Here is a 14,498-nt window from a genome sequence, read left to right as displayed (position 1 = left end):
AAACTTATTGGCGGTGCCATCATCATGCCGGAAGATAACGACCAAAAACACACGCCGAAACTAAAAAAGTTCATTAGGGGCAAGAAGTCAGTCTCCAGACTTAAACCCTAAAGAGCATGCATTTCACCTGCTATAGAGTCTGAAGGGAGTAACCCCCCTAAAACAAACAACAACTGAAAGAGGCTGCGGCAAAAGCCTGGAAAATAATTAATGAATTAATCAAAAGAACAATGAAAAAGTTTGGTCATGACAATGGTTCACAGGCTTGATGCAGTTACTGCAAGTAAAGGATTTGCAAGTAAATATTAAGTCTTATATATATTAATCTATTTTAAGTCTATTTCTGTCTGTCTGTTCCAATACTTACGCTTACATGAAAAATGGGTGGGTTCAAACAAAAGGTGCAATCTTCTTAGTTGTGTATCAGATCCCAATATAAATACCTGAAACTAAAAGCTGATATGTTGATCTCTTGTCTCATATTAATATTTTTATGTCAAATCTTAATGTTTTCAGTCTACAGTTCAGTTCAATTCAATTCAACTTTATTTATATAGCACCAATTCACAACAAAGTCATCTCAAGGCACTTTACAGAATAAAGTCAAGACTATAGATCTGTATAGAGAGAACCCAACAATTCCCCATTGAGCAAGCCCTAGGCAACAGTGGAGAGGAAAAACTCCCTTTAAACCTCCAGCAGAACCAGGCTCAGGGTGGCCGGCTATCTGCCTTGACCGTTTGGGGTGAATGGAAAGTGAAGAAAAAAGAAAAAGAACAACAAAATCAACAACAAAACATCAGGCAGGTTGGTAGGACTAGTAGCTGAACCCTGGAAAACACACAGCTTCAAAGCCTGGGGACACCCGAATCTGAAGCAGGGTTTTAAATTCTATTTTAGATTTTATGGGAAACCAATGGAGAGAAGCTAGTGAAGATGAGATATGATCTCTCTTGCCAGTTCCAGTCAGCACTCTTGCTGCAGCATTTTGGATTAATTGCAGGCTCTTAATTGCAGTTACTGGGGCATCCTGAAAGTAGGGAATTACAGTAGTCCAACCTAGAAGTAACAAATGCATGGACTAGTTTTTCGGTATCACTTTGACAGGATGCTCCTAATTTTGGCAATGTTCTGTAGGTAGAAGAAGGCTGTTCTAGAGATTTGTTTTATATGTGAGGTAAAGGACAAATCCTGGTCAAAAATAACTCCAACTTTATCTCTCGTAGGGATGACTGAAGCTTGATTAACTGATTTTTTTCATCTGGTTCCATAGATAGATATAGTTGGGTATCATCAGCATAACAATGGACATTTATGGAGTGTTTTTATAATAATGTTGCCTAAAAGAGACATACACTATATTGCCAAAAGTATTCGCTCACCCATCCAAATAAATGAATTCAGGTGCACAAAGCAAGGTCCATAAAGACATGGATGAGTGAGTTTGGTGTGGAAGAACTTGACTGGCCTGCACAGAGTCCTGACCTGACCAGAGTCCAACCTGATAAAACACCTTTGGGATGAATTAGAGTGAAGACTGCGAGCACTCTGTTTTATGTATTTCATAAACACACTCCTAAACCTCGTGGAAAGCCTTCCCAGAAGATTTGAAGCTGTTATAGCTGTAAAGGGTGGGCTGACCTCATATTAAACCCTATGGATTAAGAATGGGATGTCACTAAAGTTCATATGGGTCTAAAGGCAGGTGAGCAAATACTTTTGGCAATATAGTTTATATAAAGCAAAAAGTATTGGTCCTAACTCAGAGCCTTGTGGAACTCCATAGCTAACCTCCGTGTACATGGAGGATCCATCATTTACATCAACAAATTGTCAAATTAGATAGATAAGATTTAAACCAACCTAGTGCAGTTCTTTTAATCCCAATTTCATGTTCCAGTCTCTGTAATAAAATGTTGTGATCAATGGTATTAAATGAGTCACTAAGATCTAACAGAACAAGTATAGAGATGAGTCCACTATCTGAGGCCATGAGAAGATTGTTGGTGACTTTTACCAGTGCTGATTCTGTACTATGATAAACTCTAAATCCTGACTGAAAGTCTTCATACAAATTATTCCTATGAAGGTGATCACATAATTGTTTTGCGACTACTTTTTCAAGGATTTTAGAAATAAAGGGGAGATTAGATACTGGTCTGTAATTGGCTAAAACACCTGGGTCAAGACAGGGTTTTTTAAGTAGTGGTTTAATTACAGCTACCTTATAGGCCTGTGGTACATAGCCTGTTTCTAAAGATAGATTGATGATATCTAATATGAATGTATCTATAAAGGGTAAAGCTTCCTTGAGCAGCTTAGTTGGAACAGGGTCTAGCAGACAGGTTGTTGGTTTAGATGAGGTAAGAATTGAAGTTAGCTAAGAGAGATCTATGGGTAAAAAGCAGTCACTGTTGTACGTGAAGATCTATCTGTCTTCACGAACAACAGTGCTAGAATCTGGGAGGATCTGGTGAATTCTTTCTCTAATAACCAAAAAAAAAAAAAAAAAGAAGTAGGCCTCACTGTATATGTTAAAACTTTTTCCAGACTGCAGGAATGGTAGGACCCTCTGCTTACATCTATTGGGTCTATTGAATTGAATTTAACAGCAATAGAGAGCACAACATTACAATGACAACAGAAAGTATGTGAAGGCTCTGGAGTTACCTTGTTTTCTGCAGTCGTTGCTCAGTTCAGGATGTAATGAATTTCATAGACTTAGGGAACTACAACACTGTACTCTTAATTGTGACATCTGCTGGATTACAAAAACATTACAGGCTACCTGGATAAAGTGTGTGGAGATTGAACTGGGTTCATCCCTTCTGACATGTGGATGATTGGTATTGTTTACTTAACCAGTTGGTAATAAAGTGCGTACTGAATGAAAGAGAAGTGTATAAATTGCAATTAGTTTGAATATAACCAAAATAATATGACTATGACTAATCTTCCTCTTCTTCTTCTTTTCCTTTTGGCTGTTCCCTTTCAGGGGTCGCCACAGCGAATCATGTGCCTCCATCTAACCCTGTCCTCTGCATCCTCTTCTCTCACACCAACTAACTTCATGTCCTCCCTCACTACATCCATAAATCTACCCTTTGGTCTTCCTCTAGACCAGGGGTGGCCAACTAGTCAGAGACTAAGAGCCACATTTTTACTGTGTTACCGCAAAGAGCCACATCATACACTTTGGCACACATAAACATCACCTCATCCCTTCCTCACACACGAACACAAAGAACTCTGCTCATCCAGATTTATTGTAAATGTCAAACACCAACATGATAATGACAGAAATTGACTCCTACAGTACTAAGACCACAGGCCAGTGATGATACGCAGCTATATCTATCTATGGAACCGGATGAAAATAATCCGTTAATAAAGCTTCAAGCATGCCTACAAGACATAAAGGCCTGGAAGTCCCACAATTTTTTACTTCTAAACTCAGACAAAACTTAAGTCATAGTATTTGGCGCCCAAAAATCTCAGAGATATGATGTCCAACCATATCTTTAATCTAGATGGCATAAGTCTGGCCTCCAGTACTACTGCAAGGAACCTTGGAATTATTTTTGACCAGGATTTGTCCTTTACCTCACATATAAAACAAATCTCTAGAACAGCCTTCTTCCACCTACGGAACATTGCCAAAATTAGGAGCATCCTGTCTCAAAGTGATGCAGAAAAACTGGCACCAGCTACCGGGGCCTGACTAGCTGAGTTGTTTTCCATGGTGCGGAGCCGTGCTTCCAATTCCGTGAGCCTCTCCTCCAAAGCTGCAAAAAACCTTACACTTATTACATATACCATTATCACTAAAGGAGGCAGAGGAAAAACTGAACATGAGACACACTGAGCAAGTGGGAGAATGAGAGACAGAGGGAGACAGAGAAGCCATTGCTAACGGATAACTGCTAAGCTACCAAAGCTAATATAGGTGAAATGTGGAATTTGTAAACTTTAGCTGGTTATGTTTTGCAAAAGCAGGTGCTTGTGTAATACAAGCGTATGTTACAACTCAAGTATTAATTCCCGTGTGAAGAAATCACTTATTTAGGTAAAAATAACAGCTACAATTAATCACTAAAGAGTCCTTCGGTAGAAACCCAAGAGTGTGCAGAAACAGGAAGTGACGCAATACGCTTACCGCACGAGGAGCAGCTGTCTAGGTTGGACTACTGTAATTAGCTACTTTCAGGATGCCCCAGTAACTCCATAAAGAGCCTGCAATTAATTAGTTGCTCTGTTCTTTTCTCTGTCCCCTTTCCACTCACCCCAACCGATCAAGGCAGATGGCCGTCCACCCTGAGCCTGGTTCTGCTGGAGGTTTCTTCCGTTAAAGGGAGTTTTTCCTCTCCACTGTTGCCTATGGCTTGCTTCAGGGGGAATTGTTGGATTCTCTCTATACATCTTCATAATCTTGACTTTATTCTGTAAAGTGCCCTGAGATGACTTTGTTGTGAATATGCACTATATAAATAAAGTTGAATTAAATTGTTGCACACAAATTGTTTACTCAAATGATGTTGCCCCTACTCGGAAATTTTGAGGTATTTTCGTCTCACGCACATGTGCGTTTGATGAAAATATTGTATTGAACTCAAGCGAAGCGAACACGCACATTAAAAAACCACAAATACAAACTTAGATATAAACGCAAGAGCCGCATGAAACCAGGCAATGAGCAGGCAGCTCGGGAGCCACGGGTTGGCCAGGCCTGCTCTAGAACTCCTGCCTGGAACCTCCCACCTCAGCATCCTTCTACTGATTTAATCACAGTCTCTCCTGTGAACATGTCCAAACCACCCCAATCTGGCCTCTCTAACTTTTATTTCCAACACATCTAACATGATCTGTCCCTCTGATGTCCTCATTCCTGATCCTGTCCATCCTCGTCACTCCCAAAGAGAACTTCAACATCTTAAGCTCTGCTACCTCCAGCTCTGCCTCCTGATCCTTGATGCAGACCCATCTCCACCTTGAACTCCTCTGTCACACTTACAGCACCTCACCACTGTCTTACAGCTCTCATACATGTCCTGCACCCCTCTAACCTACTTCTCTACCACTCCAGATGTCCTCATACAATACCACAGCTCCTCTCTCTGCACCCTGTCATACGCTTTTTCTAAATCTACAAAGAAACATTGCAACTCCCTATGACCTTCTCTGTACTTCTCCATCAGCATCTTCAAAGCAAAAACTTCATCTGTTGGACTCTTTCTAGGCATGAAACCGTATTGCTGCTCACAAATGCTCACCTCTGCTCTTAGCCGAGCTTCCACTACTCTTTTCCACAACTTCATTGTTTGGCTCATCAGCTTTATTCCTCTGTAGTTGCCACAGCTCTGCACATCTCCCTTGTTCTTAAAAATTGGCACCAGTACACTTCTCCTCCAGTCCTCAGCATCCTCTCACTTTCCAAGATCTTGTTAAACAAAATACTCAGAAACTCTACTGCCACCTCTCCTAGACACTTCCATACCTCCACAGGTTTGTCATGAGGAACAACTGCCTTTCCACTCTTCCTCCTCTTCTAACTGACTCCTCTTCTAACTCCTCTTCTCTTTACCACCTCTAACTTCACCTTACGCTGTATCTCCCTGTACTCCTGTCCACTCTCTTCAGTCCTCTCAGTGTCCCACTTCTTCTTAGCTAACTTCTTTCACTGTATACACTCCTGAACTTCCTTGTTCCACCACCAAGTCTCCTTGTCCACTTTCCTCTTTCCAGATGACACACCGAGTACCCTCCTACCTGTCTCCCTGATCATGTTAGCTGTAGTGGTCCAGTCATCTGGAAGCACCTCCAAACCACCCAGAGTCTGTCTCAGCTCCTCCCTGAAAACTAAACGACATTCTTCCTTTTTCAACTTCCACCACTTCGTCCTCTGCTCTGCCTTAGTCCTCTTCATCTTCCTCACCACCAGCATCATTTTACACACCACCATCCTGTGTTGTCTGGCTACACTCTCCCCTACCAATGCTTTACAGTCACTGCTCTCTTTCAGATTACAACGTCTACACAAGATGTAGTTCACCTGATTGCTTCTACCTCCGCTCTTATATGTCACCCTATGTTCCTGCCTCTTCTGGAAGAAAGTGTTCACTACAGCCATTTCCATCCTCTTTGTAAAGTCTACCACCATCTGTCCTTCTGCGTTCCTGTCCTGAAGACCAAACCTGCCCATCACATTCTCAGACCAAACCTGCCCATCACATTCTCATGACTATGACTAATATAGTTTGTCAAATGCTGAATCTACAACCCCAATTGCCAAAAAGCTGGGAAGATGTGTAAAACGATAAATATTTCTTTTGTAAGGAGGATAAATGAAAAACGTGAAATCAAAGTGAAATTATTGTTGATGTAATTTATGAAAAATTAGTGCTTGTGAAAGTGCGATTGCTTGTGTACCTATGTGAGGGGGAAAAAGCAGAGTTTACACATTTTAATAAAAAAAGAGAAGTTTTTGTTAGAGCAAAGGCAATTTCGTCTCTTTTAGACCAGTTCTCCTGCTTTGGAAAAAGCATTTTTACAAGGTACAGCTGAGGCAGGAGTAATTACAGATTGTTCATTTTCATGCCGTGCTCTGTAACATCTCAGCATTGATGAAGTGCTCCTGTTTATGTTAAGATGTCAGCTCTGCTGATATTTTACCTGCAAATAAAATTAAAAGTAAATACATGTAGAAAAAAATTAAATGAAGAGTCCTGAAATGCCCATAAATGAAGGCGTTACATAAATATCAGTGTATAATGAGGAAACAAAAACTAATACAAACCACACCAAACAAAGTCTGATCTCCTCCTTTCAGCACGCATACAGTCGAAAGTAGTGCTTCCTGATAAACTTAATTTGGCACCTCACTTCCTTACGACACAGCAATTGTATCATCATACCAACTGTTTCACATTGCACTGTGCAACAATTTTGTTTCTTAGGCACTGTTGGGTGTATTTTGCTCCATCATAAATATAAGGTTTAATTTAATCAATCACCTACCATTTTTTCAAAATATTTTTTATATTTTTTCTTTTATGTAAACTTTACTAACTTTTGTTATATGAAAATTTGTGTAGTTCATACATTTTCACGCTTGTACACAGGGCTGGTTGCATAATGTTTATGGAAATTGCATGGGCATGCCTGGGAATGCATCTTAAAGTTGACTTGCAATGTAAAAATTAAATTGAACACACCCTTTTCAACGAATTGCCCAATTGCACAGCCTTACAAGCGTACATATCATGAATGCTGGGTCTTGTTTGTTTTCTGAGAATCTACTGCACCTACTGGTAACTTTTTTGGCACGTAGCAATAAAAAATATACTAAAAAGCTGGATTATTTTGGTTAGTCACATTGTACTGCTATTATTTTGAACAACCCTGTATATGCACTTACACACAGTTTCTCTTTGGTCGCAAACAACCTCTTAAACATTTATTTTCCCAGGTACATAACAGGATTTTCCTGCATAATATTGTTGTTTCTGCCTCAGATCCATTTATCCATTGAGCGGACAAGAATGTTCTTGCATCACTTTTAGTTGAGTTCACTTTTAGTGCATTTTGGTTCACTTGGATTCTTCTAGGTATAAAACGGAAACAAAATTTAGGGTAAAATGGACAAGGTTTACTAACTGAACTGAATATTTATCCAGACTTGAAAGCCAACTATGAGTTTGAAAATGCCTTTATTTTTAAGCCCCATAAATGTTGGGCCTCCCCAAAAGCAGTACATCCAATAGGCTTAACACTAATACATTGTGTTCCTTTCTTTGCAGCCTTATAGACTGTTGGACCCATTCCTGTCAGAAAGAGAAGGACTTAGATTTTTTCACTTTTACTAACTGTAGTGGCACAGGATGTTGGGAATGATTCTTTTACATTTTTTCATTGAATCAATGGTTAATTTATTTGTAATTTAAGCGAGAATAGATGACATCCCAGAATTGCTGTAAAAGCTTGTTCCACTAACTTCAGAAATGGTAGAAAGATGCAACCAAAAATATCACAGTTTGAAGCCCTGGGTTATGTAGTTCTGTTATACTCTTTTTCTCTTCAGTAGAAGTGGAAGCTTCACAAACGTACTTTTGGTGTTTTGGTTGTGTCACTTCTCATTGTGTATCTCTGTCTTTCTGCAGAACAAGGGAGAGTTTAGCATCAAACACCTCTTCTATAGTGGAAAGTAACCGGCGGCAGAACATGGCACTGAGCCCTGGCCACCTCAGCATTACAACTGGCAGCGTACCCCCCTTCTCATTCCGCACCATCCCAGAGCCTGCTGGCACCCAACCAGAGAAACTCCAGAAGCCCAACACCTGCCTTGCATCAATCACCAGCGTCTAGAAGCAAAATTGTGGACTGATAAGAGAGCAGAGAGCTCGAAACAGTGGCTAGGAGCCAGAAAATAAAGGTCCCTCCCATAAGGACTATAACAGCTTAAGACTGAAAGACTGACTGAAACGGTGGAGCTGCCACAGCCCCAGTGTGGAACTATAGCTGTTAACACACATACACATATACACACACTGCTTTCTCTCACTCTATTTCTGTCTCTGTTTTACACACACATACACCAGGCCACTGGTCATACTCTGACCGTGTCACTCTACAGCTTCTAGTTTACACCAAGTTGTTGTATTATTTCATTTATGTAGGGTCTAGGTGTGTGTATGTGTGCGCGTGTGTGTGTGTGTGTGTGTGTGTGTGTTTGTGGTTGGGTGGGTGTTGTATAATCTCAAATCTCAGGTCATGTTTTATCCCGTCCCATTCCAGCTGCTCCATCTCTCTCTAGTGATGTGTCCTGGTGTTACACACTAAAGAGGCAGCTCTGAGGACTGCTGTTTTCTGACGGTACACACATTCTCACTGATCCAGCTCTTATTAGCTTTTTTCTATTATCCATACTATAAGGTGCAGTATCACAGGAAATGACACAACGTCACTCTAAAATGCAAAAATGTGAGGTGGTTCGACAGCCAGATGATATGTTACCAGAACTGTTTTTAACTTAACACCCTTTGTAGAATGAATGTTCTAATCTGCTCCTGTTGCATACAGACCTGAGGTGCAGCTCTACAATAAGATTTGTAACAAACAGTTGAGATCTTCTTCCACTCTATTCTCTCTTTTTACCCTCATGTCCACCAGATGAAACTGCATCATATTTTAGCTTTGTTGTGAATTTAAAAAATAATCCTTGCCAATCTAGATATTGTGCCAGTTCTCTTTTTTTTACCACTCTCCACACACCTGTGGGAGGTGTGTTTTTGATCAAACAGACAAGATTTATTGATTCCCAAGGGGAAACTTCCATGCAACACAGTGAGGAAGGGAAACAAACCATTTGGTATATACACATACAGCCGCTTCGGAAAGTGTTCACACATCTTCACTTTTGCATATTTTTTGGTTTTGTGTGTAATTGTACTTTTAAATTTTAAAAAAATCACAACTTTTGATCATAAATCTAAACACTATATCCTTACAATGAAATGGAAAAAATATATATTTGTTCAATGTAATTATAAATGCATTCAAAACTAAAACAGAAATCTCCCATTTAAATAAGAATTCAAAACCTTAACTCATTATTTTGTAGAAGCCCCTCATGATTTACGGCTCAAAATCTTCTTGGAGAAGGTTTTTATACAGCCTATTGCATTCTTCGTGGTGGAACTTCAGGTTCTATCCATCTGAGTTTTGACTGGGCCACACAAGGAGAGTTAGGGATAGATAGATAGATACTTTATTCATCCCAATGGGAAATTCACAAATTCCAGCAGTATCCACAATTTATGGCAGTGAGTCATGGAATAAATACAAAAACAAAAATGTTTCTATATTTAGCTCCAGTTATCCTTTCCTTACTTCTTATAAATCTCCCTGCAACTGTTGCTGAGATGCATCCCCATAGTTAGGATGCTGCCAGCACTTTGCTTCACTGTAGAGTCTATAGAAGTATTGTTTAAGGACAGATGATGTCTTTGTTGTTCAGGGTTATATAAAAAATTTTTTTTGACTAGATTCAACTTAGGGATCGTATCAGCCAGGTGATGATCAGTGCATTAAAGGACTGATTGATGGACTGCTGCTGAGATTGTCATCCTTCTGCTAAATTTTTGTATCTCTGCAGAGGAGTTCTAAAGCTTGTTTACATTGTGCCTACATTGAAAGCAATGAGAAGTGCTTAGTTTATAAAGAGCACAAAGAAGAACTTACAGGAACACATTGGATAAGAAAACTACCATTAAAAGCTTAGATAAGAATGGGGTTACATTTGTTTGTATTTGTTTAATCATGAAAATACAGTTTCAAAAGATAAAAATAAAAATAGGATAAAGATGAAACATAGCTCTAAAAATGTTTGCAGTTAATGTAAGAAAAGTTAACACATTTTTTTAGTTCTGTTTACCTGATGTTTTTGTGTGTATTCTGTCAAAACACAGTGTTTTACAATCATAGACCTGAAAAAACAGAGCAAACAGAGGATGTACCTGACCATCAGGAGTGCTAGTGGAAAGGTGTGAATACTATTTAATTCACTCATCCATGTTCATTAACCACTTATCCTGTTCACAGTCGCAGGGTCCATCCTAGCTTTCATGGGCAAGAGGTGAAGTACATCCTGTAGGTTGTCAGTTAACATGCATGTCTTCCAATTGTGGGAGGAAAGTAAGGTACCCCGGTAGAAACAGAAGGGCCCCAGCCTGCATGAACATTCAAACCAGGGACCTTCTAGCTGTGAGGCAGTGCTAACTACTCAGCACCATACTACCACTATTTAATGTAATTCAGTCTAATTTTATTAACATAGTGCCAAGTCACTATGTACTTTACATAGTAAGATGGAAACCTTACAGATCCCACTTTTAACAAACACTAGGTGACAGTAGGGAGGGGAAACACTCTTATGCAAGATACCTCTAACAGAACTGAGCTTAAGGTAGGCGGCCATCTGCTTTGACCAACTGTGGTCATTGGAAAATGGACAGGGAAATCAATTAAACCATCAGATAAATTTAGCAATTTTACTAACTGTAGTTTATAGTTTTCAATAAGTTTGCAAAAATACTTAAAAGTATTGTTTTAACATTGTCATTGTGGGTCTACATTGTGTGTAGATTGAAACATGAAGAGTGTTTTGTTTTGCTTTTTCATTTCAAAATTATAATTTATTTTTTTAAATTAATTTTCATTTCCAAATAAATTTACAATACAGTATAATGCACAAAAATTAAACAGGTATGAATTCTTTGTGAAGCAAAATTAAATATTGTATATATGCTAAGATTTTATTTAAAAACTGTAAACAATTAGCACATAGTAGACAACGTTCTTCTTTCTTGTTCATTCATAAAATCACTTGACAGTGGTGTTCTCTAACAGCTGTAGTCTGACAACAGAGATGATGTTCTTTTTTCTTGCTAACATGTCTTCACAACATGCTAAAATGTATTCACACTAACTGCTCAGGTAGTAAATATCACTAAAATAAAATACTAATAAAATCTTGTCTATTGCAGTCATAGCACTAAACACACTGTTAAATTGATCCCAACTATTTCAAATAATCCTTACTGAAATTTAGAGCAATTAAAAGCAATATAGTGGTAAAGATGCTGCATAAGCATAAGCCACAAGGCTTTGCATTGACAATTTTATAAATAATAACTTACATGTTCTGGAGTCATAAAATATCTTATTCAGGAGTCATAAGCTACTCAAATGTATTTATTTTCTTCTTCATTTAACTAACCTATTTAACACATAACACTCCATTTTAGTATAGGTTAGTATTATCACTACTTTCTGTACATATGAAGCCTGCAGTACTATTTGTCACAAACTTACCATGTTATTCAGATGTTAAGTTATGGAAGCTGGACTTGTTTTTTGATTGTTTGTAATGCTTCACTACTTATTCAAGTAGCTTCTTTAGTCTGAGGAAATGTTGTCAGAAAAGATAATAAATGAGGGAAAAAAGGAAACTAACTAACCAATCAAAAACTATTTCTAATACTAGCTGTGTATGGCAATGCAACAGTACATAATTATTTTGTCATTACAGTAAAAAAAGGTATTAGAAATTTAAATTCAGTTTTATAAAGTGTAAAAGGTAAATATTTAAATTTATATAAGACTATCATCATGTAAAAACATGCTCTTAAGGTCATTCATACCAGCTGCCAAACATTGAAAGACACATACGCCTTGCTGTTTGGTGACACCTAGTGGCTGTAATGAACAAAGTCCTGTCAAGTATTTACACCCTCACGTTTGCCTGGAGAAGGTTTGGGTAGTGGTGAATGGGGAAGAAAACATGGGCCACAATCACACACACTCACACACCGATCTGGGAGCTGTAGCTGTAGTGGGTTAGTCCTGATATCGATTTCAGAGAGCACTAAATAATTCAGATAGTAAAGTTGAATGCATTTCACATTAAAAGTGCCAAAGGATTAGCACAGCATCTTGGTGGACTTGGCCCCACAAGTGAGATATCACTGGAAAGGCCGGGTAGTCCTCTGCTCACGGCTAATATTTTAACTATTGTAGGCCTTATGGTTACTGAATGCAAAAAAAAGACACATGCAAAATCAATTAACAGGTCTCAGGAGGGCATTCAGGGTTGAAGAGAAGCAAAACCTCCCTGGAGATATATCTTGACCAATTTCCTCCAGACTGAAGAAGCTACTTAAGTTGGTTGTGAAATGATGATGTGAAATATGAAAACCAGTTGCCATGATTTGACTTCCAGATAATCTCACCTGGAATCAGACAGTCATTATATTCATGATGTATTCACTTTATTAGCTTGCAAGACCAATAACATGCTATCATAAACATGCTGTAGTGGATATTTACTCTCGGCAGCAACATTGAAGTCATTGGATATATTTATCTCTGCAGCTCAGGTAAAACCTCAGACATTTTAAGGTTGGGAAAGAAGCTTAATAGTTTAAGATTAATAACAATTTCATGGAGAAACTTAAGGAAATATTTTTCAGTGTTTAAAGAGGAGCACCTTCCTTCTGTCCTTTAATGTGACACTTGCAACTAGACATTATCTCAAATTATACTTTATAACACAAAAAACAGACAATAACTTAGAATTCTGTTGTTTTTTTCTATGGATACATCTTACAATTTATTACGCTTATATATTTCAATGTGTAGTAAGAATAGGGTGGGGAAACAAAGCAAAACAATAACAAAAAACACTAAATATGTGAAGGTCAGACAGCTTGCAGACCTAACACAGCTACATCCAGTGGACATGAGGGGTGACAGTCACATCTTTGTTAATTTCATTTGTAAGTGGTTCAATACTCCAATTGAATTTTTAATTGAATTGAAAGTATAACTCTTGACTTCAGACAGTGAAGATTGCGCACAACAAGCAAAGATGTGACTATGTGACTATTATTTGATGAAATTATTTCTTTATTTATAAATAACTTTATTATTCATTTGCACTACTACCAAGTTCATTATTACTAGCCACTCACTCCTGGTGCTAAGATGTATTATGATGAGTGATGGCCATGATGGTAATAATAATAATAATATAAAGAATGAGAATATTGATGGAATATATTATTAAATTACTGCTTAACTTGTATAATAGTTTTCACCTGCCTTTTTTTGGTAATAGCTGTTTAGTCCCTTGTATGAGGCAATTGTGTGAATAGTGCTGGGATTTCATATTGATTAAACAGACTAACACATGGGTAGACGGAGAGAGAGTGACAACTGACTATTGCACAGGACTGTGTGACTTAAGATCTACATTTGAAATGTTTTCATCTTATTGTGCCACCAAACCTGCGTTGAGCTGGATTGATCTATCTAAAAAAGTCTTATAGATAAATCGTTGGCATTCTCCATCCGGCTTAGAAAGCAGTCAGTCATGCCATCTATAGGCTCCTCTACAACTACCTCCAAAGCAGCAAAATGTCAGCCCATTCTTTTTATTATCTGCCATCAGCCTCTAGCCTGAGAATGTCTACACATGTGCCAACACAAATATTAGCTCAACACAATACACATTAAAGTGCTGGACTCCCTCTTGTTTACTATCTTTACTAACAACATTTCTTCCCATTGTATATTAAAGCATTGGAGTTCAGCTATCAACCCTCCACACCATCACTTCCGCACCTAATATTTATGGTCAGTACTGAATTATAAGTTCTTCAGAGTCAACCTCTGATTGGGTTATAGCCTTTTCTAAGTTCCAGGCAATGTTGAAGTGGCATATGAGAATGCAAGCTATGCAGTATTTTCACCTGCATCTCGAAGTGTACGCTCATAGTCTAAGCTTTCACCTGGGTCCATCACATTTTCTATCTTTTCTGTTTAGTTGTAGCTTACCATAATGAATTGTACAAACAATGCACACGTTCAGGCAGTCTGTCCTCAAAGACACACATTTTATGACCACAAAAACTACAGGTTGTTCACCATGCCATCATCATAAT

At 38.3% G+C, this 14,498-nt stretch overlaps 1 protein-coding gene across 6 annotated transcripts in view; it reads left to right on the top strand.

The window, feature by feature from the left end:
- Nucleotides 1-11,402, top strand: part of LOC137133889 (storkhead-box protein 2-like) — a 61,152-nt gene extending 49,750 nt beyond the window's left edge. For 5 of the 6 annotated variants that reach the window (XM_067517982.1, XM_067517981.1, XM_067517984.1 and 2 more), the window contains one exon: nucleotides 8,157-11,402. In XM_067517982.1, coding sequence (XP_067374083.1) covers nucleotides 8,157-8,361 — 205 coding nt within the window. In that variant the 3' untranslated portion in view covers nucleotides 8,362-11,402. Of the gene's footprint in view, nucleotides 1-2,995; nucleotides 8,131-8,156 lie in introns of those variants that run through there. The other variant, XM_067517983.1, reaches the window with a different exon arrangement.
- The last annotated feature ends 3,096 nt before the right edge of the window (nucleotides 11,403-14,498 follow it).

The sequence above is a fragment of the Channa argus genome, chromosome 10, assembly GCF_033026475.1.
Source record: "Channa argus isolate prfri chromosome 10, Channa argus male v1.0, whole genome shotgun sequence".
NCBI lineage: Eukaryota > Metazoa > Chordata > Actinopteri > Anabantiformes > Channidae > Channa > Channa argus.
The sequence above is the reverse complement of the archived record's forward strand: the minus strand, read 5'-3'. Positions and strand labels throughout refer to the sequence as shown.